This window comes from Felis catus, chromosome D4 (genome assembly GCF_018350175.1).
Source record: "Felis catus isolate Fca126 chromosome D4, F.catus_Fca126_mat1.0, whole genome shotgun sequence".
In the NCBI taxonomy this organism is placed as follows: domain Eukaryota; kingdom Metazoa; phylum Chordata; class Mammalia; order Carnivora; family Felidae; genus Felis; species Felis catus.
In genome coordinates, this window is record NC_058380.1 from 85,439,521 (window position 1) to 85,452,257 (window position 12,737).

The 12,737-nt window shown below is 46.9% G+C and overlaps 1 protein-coding gene across 1 annotated transcript in view; it reads left to right on the plus strand.

The window, feature by feature from the left end:
- The first annotated feature begins 34 nt into the window (after window positions 1–34).
- ZBTB34 (zinc finger and BTB domain containing 34) overlaps window positions 35–12,737 on the plus strand; it is a 47,057-nt gene continuing 34,354 nt past the window's right edge. The window contains exon 1 of the mRNA XM_019816535.3: window positions 35–1,326. Within this exon, the coding sequence (XP_019672094.1) occupies window positions 1,292–1,326 (35 nt within the window). The 5' untranslated portion in view covers window positions 35–1,291. The remainder of the gene's footprint in view (window positions 1,327–12,737) is intronic.

A 12,737-nucleotide genomic window follows, 5' to 3' on the forward strand; every position in this document is an offset into this window, starting at 1 on the left:
TGGAGGCTGGCCTCTGCAGACCCGTCCTGTCTTCCGGTCAGGGTACGCCAGAGCTACTCTGGGAGGAGGCTGGCGGATCAGAGAGAGAAGTCTGGGAATTCCCTCCCCTGGCTCCTTCCTGCCAGGTGTGGGTTGACAGTGGCTGGGCTCCTCTGCCTAGGGCCATAGCTCCAGTCTAGCAGCTTCAGGGTTTGGTAACCACGTCCTCTCCTTGTCCCTTGCAAGCCGAGGACTGGTCCTGACTCCCTGTTTGCCAGCCCTCGGGAGCTTCACTGTCCTCATACGAGTTCCTTATCCTGCCCACGCCCTTTGTAAATAGTCCCCTTGTGAAACTCAGGCACCCCAGCCGAGTGTGCCCGCTGTTTCACACCAGGCCTCTGGCTGATGCTTTAGACACACTCATTTCATTATGAGCCTGTTGTGATTGAGGGAAGGTAGATTTGTTACCAAATGTGGAACAGTGACTGCAGAGTGGAGCTCGGATTCAAATGGAGGACTTCACGGCTGCAACCCTCGGAGATGCTTCTTTCCACTGCTCTGAGATGTCCCCATGCTCTTCAGTTGGGTCTCTCCCTCACCTCACCGGGCCTTTCCCCCCTCATCCCCCCTCCCTAAGAAAAGCCTCAAGAAACAGCAACAGTGCTCTTTAAAAGTGCTGCAGGCACCGAGGGCCCCACGTATTTCCTAACAACAGCTCATTACCAGAGACACTGCTTGTTTTAGACCAAACTTAACCGTCTTCCCACACAAACCTTCTGTTACCACTGTTTGTTGTGAGGGATTTTTTTTCCCCTCCCCATTGCTGATTTTAAAGCCAACTACAGATTGCCTCAGCTAGCTTAGCCATTCTCTGTGTGGGAAGAAGTCCAGAAGAACCATCGCTAGCCCTTTTTGAGGTGGGCCCTGTCCGTGCTGACCAAGGGCAAACGGTCGGGCCCCGGGGCCTGGTGACCCCTCTGACCCCCGCAGGCCGGCCCACCTGGGAAGCAGGCTTCCCCACACCAGCTGCCACAGGGGCGGAGGCCTCTGGGGTGTGAAGATGAGAAGCACTGCGCGCCTTGTCAGGAGAAAGGACAAGATGGAAGTGGCTCGTTTGTATTTGGGAACAGAAGGGGGGTGGGGTGTGAGGGTGTAACCCAGATGGAGCAGATCACACCTGTGCAGTTTATTTAGATTTCCTCACAGCCAATTCAGAGACTGCTTCCCACCAAACCACCGGCGCATTCCTGGAGACGGTCTCCATGCCCAGGCATCTTGGAGGGTACGCCGCTCTAGAATTTGCCCGCAGTCGATGGACCAGCCAGCAGGTCGGCCGCAGGAAATGAGGTAAGCTCGAGCTTGACGTAACAGTCATCTATGACTTGGCAAATGATTTTAGAGATGTCCTCGGCGCAGAAAGTGAAAGATGGGAACTCTGTGCCCTTCCAACTCTGTCTTGTGTTCATAAGAAAACTCGGTCAGTGTTCTGTTTAGAGTTCAGTGAAGGAAGATGGGCGCAGACGGCATTTTTTTTTTTTTTTCCCCTTAACGAGAAACCAGAAGGGTGCTGAGAGTGAGGAAGGAAGTTTGTCTTCTGAGCTGGTCTGACTAGTTTGAGTCAAAACCAAGTAATGGGATTTTATAAGCTACCACTTTCTTGTGGGCTGCTGCGATGACAGGAGAGTCCCCGTCGCCTCTGAGGGAGTATGTGGGCTCTATAAAAACAAGGTAATTCATAAGCAGTATTGTAGGTAAATCTACATTCTAAAAAATAGTGGCATTATCCTTAGACTCTAATGATTTTGAGTTCTGTTTTTTTCTTCTTCATATTCCAAAATAAGAAACCAGTACTGAAGCCGTTAAATGTATTTATAACTTAATAAGATACTAGTTACTCCCCAGAGTATACTGGTCTGCCTAATGTAACAGCTAACCTTTATTAATGGAGGCCAAAGAGTGCTTCTAGGACTGCCCCTGTCTTGTTAATTTGGGGGGCCAGTAATGCTGTGATAAAATCTCACTTGTTAGGTTTCTCTGAAAAGATCCCCAACTGCACGACACTTCACTCAATGATGGATGGATGCCAAATCAGCAAACGCTGCTAGAATTCCTGCAGGATCTGGCTGAGTAGAAATTGTAAGGCTTTAAAATGACAGCAGTGACCTTGAACCAAACTAGAAAGGATTAATTTTTACATAATTTATATAGTGTGTCCTAATGTGTGAAGTATCTTTTGTCTACTGAAAATGTGAACATACAGAGAATTTTCTTGGAGAGAATTTTTTTTTTATTGCAGTTCTGTAGATTTATTAGGTTCTGAACACACACTCAACCCGCTGAACACCATACCTACTTTAATAGGTATAAGAAGAATTGGGATTACAGCCTAAAAATAACAGCTCTAAGTGAAGGTTCATTGCATGCTTAATATGTGCTAAGTACTTCACTTGCATGAACTCATTTATTCCTCCTAACAGTCCCATTGAGGTCAAATTTTATTCCAGGCCACTCCACATAGCAGAAAAGGATGACAGCTTCCTATTCCGTTAGACAGATGGGTATTTTTCCCCCTTAGGGAAACCTCTCTTTCTAAACCTTTACTCCTGGGACAGCAGGCTGCCTGTGTCTGAAGGCGAGATTCGGAGAATCTCTGAGAGTTGTCCCTCTCTACCTGCAGGACACCGAGCACGGCTTCTGATGCTGGGGAGCTTGCACCTGGGCTGGATTATCCTTCCAGTGCCTTTAGGTGGTGGGTGACTCACCGAGTACCCCTCAGTTTTTTTGCACTTTGCTGTCTTTGGAGAAATAGAGACCCTACTCAGAGACTGTGCCAGGTCTGGTGGTGGCAGCTAACCCTACTTGAACTCCCTAGGTTCAGGAATAACAGGTAGAAATTAAATCCAGGAATAGAGAGAGTCCAATAATTTTCAAGCTGGTAGAAAAGTTCTATCAGGCCTTCCTCCAAGGAATGGACAGAGAAAGGGAGCACCCTTCTGACCAGGGCAACTTCCATTTCACGTGGTGCGATCGACCAACTGCTCATTCCATAGAGCATTCGTTTGCCCAGAGCCCACTGTGTTCCACACTATTCTAAGCACTTCCATGGATTAGCTTTTCACTCTGACACTAACCCTGCAAGGTAGATGTTATCGCCATCCCCATCTAGCAGGATGCTGACAGCAGAGCCAGGATTCCAACCCAGGCAGCCTGAGTCCTGGGCTCCACTGGGCTTACTTGTGCTCTGTTGCTGTCCGGTGACTGCCCAAGAGGAAACCCCACTCTACCGGCTGGTGCCCCACGTGTTTAATTCTGAACGAAAATAACCTAGAGAGGGGTTCCAAAGGCCAAGGGCTCATCTGGGCCCCCTGACCACCGCTCTGGTGTTAATCTCCAGGAGATTTTGGGTTTCAGCACAAGTAGCACCTGCTTATCTCTGGGTCTCTGGGCCCCAGGTTGGCCCACCCTGTTCCCATCAGCCTCTGGGACAGCCACTCCCTCACAATGATCTCCACTCCTGACATATTCTCCTCCCATTTGACTGCCCCAAGGCTTCTTCCTCCCTAAGCAGACCTAATCCTGTCACCCTCCATGATCCATCTGATGGGGATCTTAGCTTGACATCCAAGGCTCCAGTCTGACAGTGGCCTACTTGTCCATTCTTACCTGCCAATCCCCACTTGGGCTCTGGCTGCTCTCCTTAGGCTTGTCTTTGTCCTTGCCTTCTCTTTGTCCTTGAATACTCATCTTCTCTTTGTCATCCACAACTCGCTAACCTTTGTCCTCCTGGAAAACTCCTTTTGCTTGTTCGAGGCTCTGCAAAAATAATCTCTGTGGTATCTTCCCCGAGCACCCCTGGAAATTATTCACACCACTCAGTGATTCCATGTCATTTTGAACTTAGTCCTGCTGAAGCATTGTCCCTGTATTGTCATCTCATATGTACCATCCATTCTTTACACACACTCACGTCCCCTGCTAGACAATGGGCTCCTCAGAAAAAGGAACTATGTTTTAATTATCTCTGAGTGGATGTTTCTGGCACCATCCTGTTCCTGGCACAGTCAAGAAATACTGCTGAATTTAAAAAATAATAATAGAGGCAGATTCGCTGGTCAGTCTTTATCCACGTTACAGCCATGGACTTTTTGCTTTGTCAGAGACCTCTCTTAAGAAGTATAGGCACCCAACAGTCCTGAAGTGACCTCTTCCAACAGAATGTCACCCAAATGTCACAGAAATTGCCTGTTGGCTGAGAATTCTGAGATAAGTATAGGTCCTCTTGCTTAACCCAGAGGAAAGGTTTTTTATCGGGGAAGGCACTTAGCTATGGTGCTGGACACTGGTTTATGTAAGCCAGGTCAGGCAGAAGAGGGTGTTGAGATTTATCAAACAATGATTTCTGGTGGAGAAAAGTCAGTGTCCGGCTCAAACCAAATGGTTAGTAGAGTAACTTACAGTTGACAACTTGCTTTGGAAGCAGAATAAGCTGAATTGTCCCACTCCCTGTGAAATATATCAGCCCTATGGTGAAGAAAAGGGACTAATTTTTGTTGTCGTTGTTAATTTCTGCAGGGAAGTGTATTTTAGAAGAGGGCATATTTTCAATGAGATTTTGACATAGTTAAAACACATGTTACATGTTATTTGGTGCTTCATCTAATAGTAAAATTTATGGCAATTGATTAAGGACCAAAATTGCTTTTAGGGGCACCCTAAAAGGGTGGCTTAGACAGTTAAGCGTCCAACTCTTGATCTCAACTCAGGTCTTGATCTCAGTGTTGTGAGTTCAAGCCACATATCGGGATCCATGCTGGGTGTGGAGCCTCCTTAAAAAAAAAAAAAAGTTGCTTTTGGACAACAGTCAAATTGTGATTGTGCCGACCTGAGCTTTAAGTAACAGTAGAATGTTGTAATCAGGAAACACAATCTGGGCTAGACAACTGGGGGGAGTATATGCAATAAAGACTATTTGTTTTGTGTGACTGGCTCCGAGAGAGCATGGCAGGAGACTCTTTTGGCCATCTGAAAGTAGAAAGGGCAGCAGTGAGCTTGTGACTCTCACAAGGAGCTCTCCCGAGAAGGTGTCAAACAGTTCTTTTGGAAGTGGTTTCAAAAGCGTCTTAGGCCAAATGCCTCTAATCTTTTCTTTTTCTTTTCTTCTTCTTTTTTTTTTTTTTTAATGTTTAAATGTTTATTTTTGAGAGAGAGACAGACATACAGAGCATGAGCTGGGCAGGGGCAGAGACAGGGAGACACAGAATCTGAAGCAAGCTCCAGGCTCTGAGCTGTCAGCACAGAGCCAGACGTGGGGCTTGAACTCACAAACCACGAGATTATGACCTGAGCCAAAGTCAAACGCTTAACCGCCTGAGCCACCCAGGCACCCCTAATCTTTTCAAGTAGAAGAGTCATTTCTGAATATCAGAAAATTTTGCAGAAACCTCCCCCCCCCGCCCCTCTCCACACAAATAGTTGATGAAGAAAAATTCAAAATCTCAGAACACTAGTATGACTTCCATAACGCTTCAATGCATCTGTATTTATTCTTTAAAAAGCATAGTTGAAAGGTACCAGTGCAAATGTGGAAGACCACAAAAGGAGCTTTGTATCCTTCCAATCTATTCTTTGGTTCATTCGTTCACTCATTTGGTATTTATTTACCAAATATTTATGGACCATCTGTGTTGGCCCTAGGCTGGGCCTTCAGAAGCTGATTCTCTGGTCTTCAGAGGTTGTGAAAAGCACTCCAGGAGACAAAGAAACGGACATTTCAGGATAGGTCCTTTGCTGTCTGTGTCACATAATTGACTCAACCTTATGAATCCACCTGGAAATAATATGAATCATCAACTTCAAGACAACATTTCTCAAACAAACCTGATAGTGGGTGGTAACCGGGTCACTCTTGGGTGTGGTGTAAGCCACCGAACTTAATTCATCTACAGGCCCAAACCCAAGTGACAGCCATTTCCTGTGATAGCTGTATAGCTTCCCTCAGTCTCACCTGCTTTTCTGGGTTTTGAGTTAACTCATCACAGTCATCTCAAGGGTGAAATGGAGAAAAACTTCCCCATCACCGACTCATTTCTGCCTCCCAGCATTTTTTAATTCCCCTTTCTTGAGCAGAATCCTTTGATCATAATTTTTCCACCATAGTTCATCCCATTGAATTCACAAGGGCAATATAGAAGCTAGAGAATAAATCAGTAACAGGTCCTCAAAGAGTGCACTATCTAGTAGACAAGAATCATGCTTTCAAAAAAAAGTTAAGAGGCTACTATTATGTGCTATTCTATCTGCTGGGGATATAGCAATAAATAAAACAAAATTTCTCCTGGAGTTCCCATTCTGGAGGCAGGTACGACTGGTACCTCTCTAAGGCTAAGAAGTTGCCTTAGAGAAGTAGCACGTGGGGTGCTTGGGTGGCTCTCGGTTAAGTATCCAAGTTTGGCTCAGGTCATGATCTCACAGTTCATGAACCTGAGCCCTACCTTGGGGTCTGTGCTGCCAGTGATTCTCTCTCTCTCTCTCTCTCTCTCTCTCTCTCTCTCTCTCTCTGTCCCTCCCCTGCTCACAGGCTCTCTCTCTCTCTCTCTCTCTCTCTCTCTCTCTCTGTCTAAAAAATAAACATTAAAAAAAAAAAAAAAAAAGAGAAGAAGCCCAGACTCACACAGGGACAGAATGACTAGGGGTACACAGGAAGCCTTCCTCATGCTGGCAGCCTCTGAGCAGAGATGGGTGGAATTCTGACCAACCAAACTGTGGTTTGGAGTGAAGAGGAGGCCAGCCTCTCCCTCCCCCTCTTCCCCCCCAGAGAGAAAAGTATGAAGAAGAGCACAGAGATGAGGAAGTATGAAAGGAACTGTGGAAATATGGTAGGAAAGGTAGCTTGGGCAGCCAAGTTCTTACTATGGTAATACTACTCATTTACTGTATGCCGGGCTCTGTGCTACAGTCTTCACATATGATATCTCTTTAGATCTTTACTGTAACCCAGATTGCAAGGTAAGGGAAAACCGAGGCTCAGAGTGGTTAAGTAAGCAGCCCAGCCAGAATTCTAGACGAGGTCACCTGACTCTGGAGCCCAAGATCGTAGCGATTACACCATGTTGGTGCCCAAGGTCATGGAGGGCCTCTGATCCCAGGCTAAGGAGTGTGGATTTGATTTCGTAGGCAATGATCAGAGCTGTCACAGAGATTAACCCAATGGAATGAGAAATGACCTAGGACGTGTTGTTTGTGCTGCGTTCCCTACATGGGCTGAGTGACAGATGATAGGCCTAGAGGGAGGAACCATCACATGCTCAGGTAAGCCAAGTTCAGTGTCAGTAATGGAATGGGGCAAGCTGTACTAGTAGCCTAATGGAGGACTGTTGTTAACCTAGATAGGGCCATCCGAACAAGAACTGTGGAGGCTCCTTCTACACTTGGTTTTCTTCCACGGGGTTTTGGCCACCGGCACTGGTCATGTACTCTCCAGGCCTGCATGCCAGCCAAATTCCTTTAATGTAATTGAGAAATCTATTCAAGAATGGGTAGCACTCACCCTCTTCTCTACACGAAGGTCATGAGAGGAATCTCAAGAACCCTAACCCCGCACAGTCAATGAAATCCAATTCTTTGATGATTAAAAGGAAGCTGTCACCACCCCTGTCCTCATTATCTCTCACCTACGTTATTGCACCAGTCTAGTCTCCCTGCTCTGCATCCTACCCACACCTGTCAGCCTCACTCTTTTGTTGTGTTCCCAAGGCCCTAAATCCCACCAAAGTAGGCCCCCACTCTCCGAACTGTAGGCTTAGACTTCCTTTCTGGTTTGTTTCCACTGTTTCTCCACCCTACCTATTTTTTCCAGCCAAACCCCATTTTCTTTGAGCTTGCCCTCAAATTCCCTGCAACCAAGGGCATCACTAATGCTCCCTCTCCTGCCCAGAATAAGGGCCATTTCCAACACCACCTCCTCTAAGTAGCTTTCACTGTCCTGCCCAGTTCAGTTTCCTCTGTCCTTCCTTAGGGCCCCATAACGCTTAGGTTGTGTCCCTCACGCAGGCATCATTTGCACGCACCTTGCTAAGCTTTGTGAGGACCAGCAGGTGTCAACACTTGGTGCCTGCATCCATTCCATTTCTGTGTCCCTTCCAGCACGGGGCCTGGTGCCCAACATGTTTGTTCCGTTGAAGTCAGAACCGTCCCCTGTGTCTGTAGGAAGGCTTGAGTAGGACAATAGCAAGATGGGGAGACCAAATACTCGCTGAGATAAAAAGACCTCAAATTCTTGTTTTGCTGAGAGCTGGAAATGTATGACACTGTACCATTATTGGCTGTGTTCCCTCTTGTATACCCAATCAGCCAGCAAATGCAGATGCTTTTATAACCAGCCGCCCCAAGGCCAAGAACTGTTTCAGAAATGACTGGGTATTGAAGGTCAGCCATGTCACATTCAAGTTACTCCGTTCTTCAAGACTGAATTGTACTGACTCACAAGGTACAGTCATTCCTACACCTCCACCAGCCCCTAAGCAGCTGTCACTGCCTGGTGCCTGGGATCAGGGACCGAATGCTGGTCTCAAACCAGGTCACGTACAACAGTCACACCCACAGCCAAGCTGCTTCTGCACCTCCCGATCTCTCCAACCTCTGCAAATGGAGGCTGATGATAACTCAGCTGCATTTTCTTTTTGAACTTAGAAAAATGCCTAGCTTGGCTAACTTTAAAAACACAGTGTCTTCCTTGTTCTTTGAGTAATCTTATCACAGTCACAAACCACTGCTTTCAGAAAGCCGACCCCAAAGAAACACCCCCCACCACCCGCTGCCTTGAGTAGGATCAAAGTCAACTTGCTATTCGATAGAATGCCTGGGAGGCAGCTTGTCCTGTGATCAGAGGGTATTTGGGGGAGATTCTGTGCTGTGCACGGGCAGCCTCAGGATCTCTGCTTGGGAGCCTCTCCCCAGATACGACCCTGTCAGCTCCAGGCGAAACTGTTAAATGTTTTCTCCAGACAAGAGCTGCACTTTCTAGCAGCTACTGACCCCTGGCCCCCATTAGGGGTCATGGTATAGAACTTGTGCAGACAGTAATCAAGGAAGAGACTCTGGACAAGTTCCTCTCCTGCGCTAGCAAAAGAACATCTTCCCTTAGTAGATTTTAATGATCCCTATGGACATAAGCGAACTAGGCTGGGCATGCTAGTCTTTTCATGGTTCTGTGAATGCGTTTAAACATACAGAAACTTACACAAATATTTGCATTATCATTGTGTGATTCAGTCCTGGACCTCAGGATTTCCTGCAGGCCACATGCACTTTTTTTGTGTAACTGAAGTATGATCAAGCATAAAAGAGCACAAATCATAATGCACAGCTCAATGAATTTTCACAAAATGAATGTATCCGTGTTGCCTGTACCCGGATCAAAACACCCGGGGCTCAAAATTCCCCTCATTCTTCTTTCCAGGAGTAACCTATCCTGACTAGTAGTGGCACCATTAGTTTTGCCTGTCTTTGAACTTTATACAAATGGGATCATACAGGGGCGCCTGGGTAGCTCAATCAGTTAAGCTTCTGACTTCGGCTCCAGTCATGATCTCACTGTTCATGGGTTCGAGCCCCATGTTGGCACTGTGCTGACAGCTCAGAGCCTGGAACCTACTTTGGATTCTGTGTCTCCCTCTCTCTCTCTGCCCCCCCTCCCCACTTGTGCGCGTGCTCTCTTTCTCTCTCTTTCAAAAATAAACATTTAAAAAATGAAATAAAAAAACAGGGGCGACTGGGTGGCTCAGTCGGTTCAGCGTCCAACTTCAGCTGGGGTCATGATCTCACAGCTCCTGAGTTCGAGCCCCGCTTCCGGCTCTGTGCTGACAGCTCGGAGCCTGGAGCCTGCTTCGGATTCTGTGTCTCCCTCGCTCTCTGTCCCTCCGCTGCTCAGATTCTGGATCTCTCTCTCAAAAATAGACATTAAAAAAAAATTTTTTTTTTATTGAAAAAAAAAGGTCAGCTCAGACTGCATCAGTGTACCATACTCTGCAGCAGACCATTTCAGTTTCGAGTGAGATTGTCAGACATAACTCTCATCTGCTAGAAACAGCATTCCCAACTACAGGAATGTGATGCAGACAAGAGAAATGAGGGTATTTGGAGAGATTCCTGGGTCAACAATATGGCTTGAACCCTGCTGAGCTTTCAAAAAAGGGCCCTGCTTACACTTTTACCTCCAACTCTTTCTCCTGAGTTTCTAAGTCTCTGAACATAAAGGGCCACGGTCAGTCTTTTTGGGGTGTGTCTGAGAATTCAAAAGGGCCTTTCTGCCAAGGAAGTTTAACCAGGAGAGGCACCTAGAAGCTGAAGCAGCAGTAAAACTTAAAGAAGAGCTCCACACAATTGATTGAAATGAATGGCTGTCCCATGAGTACGTTTCTAGAACACATCATTGGTACAAGATCGTTGATGTGTTGATGGAAGAGAGATTGTTTTAGGAGACCATGGACTCTCCCATTGGGAGAGGGAACAACGTCAGGTACATGCTACTCTTGGCACCTGGGGTATTGCTTGCTGTTGCTCACTTGTTAGAGCTAAAGTGCCTGTTTTTCAGTTCTGTGGAAAGGCACGGTGAGCGGCAGTTCCAAGAGAAGGTTGGAGTGAGGACTCAGGAGGGCTGGCGTGGCAGGGGGCGGTCCGCCTCCAGCAGGGCGGCTAGACTGCTGCCCTCTCAGGCGGGCTCTGTGAATCTCTATTTCCTGGTTCGGAGCCATCTCATCCTAGTGGGAGCCAGCTGGAGCCCGACCTCTTCTTGTCCTTCTTTTGTTCCTGGCTTTAAAACATTTATTGAGCCCTTGCCTTGTGCCCAGCTTGGTGCTGGGCACAGGAACCACAGTGAGAAACGAGACATCGTCCCTGCTCTCAAGTCACCGGAAGCCCCTGACAACAGGAAATGCTGGTAACTTCTAAGAATTGCAAGAGAGCAGGACAGCTGCTTATGCCTGACAGACAAGGTAGCAGATGCCCGGGAGCCCAGTGTGATAGCTCCCAGGTCGTTGGACATACTAGCGAAGCCTCAGCAGGAAAAGAAGATTCATCCTAACAAACCCCAATATGGACATATGAGCTACTGGTTTTTGTGTGTTTATCACATACACGTGAGGCACTTTGCAAGAGTGTTACAACTGCGGTCTCATTATACCACTACTGACAAGCATCTGGAGTCAGAACAATTGTTAGCTCCATTTTACCGATGAGGAGACAAGCTCTACGGATCTTCACTTTGCTCAGTGAGTTTTAACCATAGTCCTTCATTTATTGCATGACCAGAAGCTGAACCACCCCTCATAAGACTTCAGGCTTAAAAGGCCTGCCTAATAATCCAAAGTAGATGAGCACGTCCAACTTCGTTGAAACTTCAAGGAGCTCAAGGAGAAAGAAATAAGAAGAAGCTTAAATGAAGAGGAGAATGGGTAGAAGGTTACTCACTTATCTGAGTGTCTTGTGAGTTCCCGGGGGCACACTTAAAAAATAAGAAGTGTTGGGACACTTGGGTGGCTCAGTTGTTGAAGCCTCCGACTCTTGATTTTGGCTCAGGTCGTGATCTCACAGTTCGTGAGTTTGAGCCCCACGTCAGGCTCTGCACTGACAGTGTAGAGCCTGCTTGGGATTATCTCTCTCTCTCGCTCTCCATCTCAAAATAAACAAACTTAAAAGAACAGGAAGTATTGAGGTGTAAATTGTCAGCTAAGCCTGTCTTCTATGTTGGGAAATAGCAAAGGTGCCTTGGTTCTGACCAGGAGAAGGAACCAATGCAGAGATGTTGAGATTCTCTCTGAGCAAAGGATTATCCTGGACAAATTGAACCCACTGATTAGTTTGGCAATGAATGCCAAGGTTGCTGAAAGACTACTTATTTTCAGAGAGGAGAGAAATCATGTCTTACAAACCAGGTCTTTAGGAATGAAGAAAAGGCCAAGATACCACCATCTTCTTGAGTCTTGACTGACAGGGAAGGCATCAAGGCCTTTGAACAGAGACTGTTCTTTGGGGGGGTTGGGGGATGAGAGTAGGAGGGAGGGAGGGAGCAGATGAGTTGAAGAGTTTTTCTCTTTAAGTGGCCAGAGGCAAAGATTCCAGGAGCTAAGCTCCCATGATGAAAGGGGATCATTTCAATGATGAAAGGAGAATGACAGTGTCCAGTGGAGGGGAGGGGAGGGGACATTTGGAGGAGGGGTGGGGGAGAAGAAGCTAGGGTGCACCTCCATACTGTGTTGCCCCTTGCATTGCTGCCATTGGTTCAGTCCCTCATATGTTAACAGCTCCTACTGATTCAGCACCCACCAAGCACAAGGCTCTAAAAACCATTTTGCCTCTCCTATCTCATGGGATTCTCATAACAACCATCTGGAGCAGTTACTATTACCACCCCCATTTTATAGATGAGAAAACTGAGGTTCAGAAGTCTGATGAACTTGCCCAGGGTCTCATGTTTTTTGTTTTTTTGTTTTAGTTTTGTTTTTTACCATGGGACCAATCTTGGAAATACAATGAAAGAAGCACTGAATCTGAAAACAAAGTCAACCCAGTTCAGGGCCAGGGATGGACAGAGCTGAGACCAGGGGACAGAAGGGACATAGGAGCTAGTGAGGAGCAGATCCTGGAGGAGCCCAGATGAAGAGGACTGATCAGAGCAGGGTAGGTACACAGGGTTGAGGCAAACCCCAGGTCAACATCAGCAGGGAGGAAGGAGATTAAGGTCAGGAAGGCAGGGAATGGTG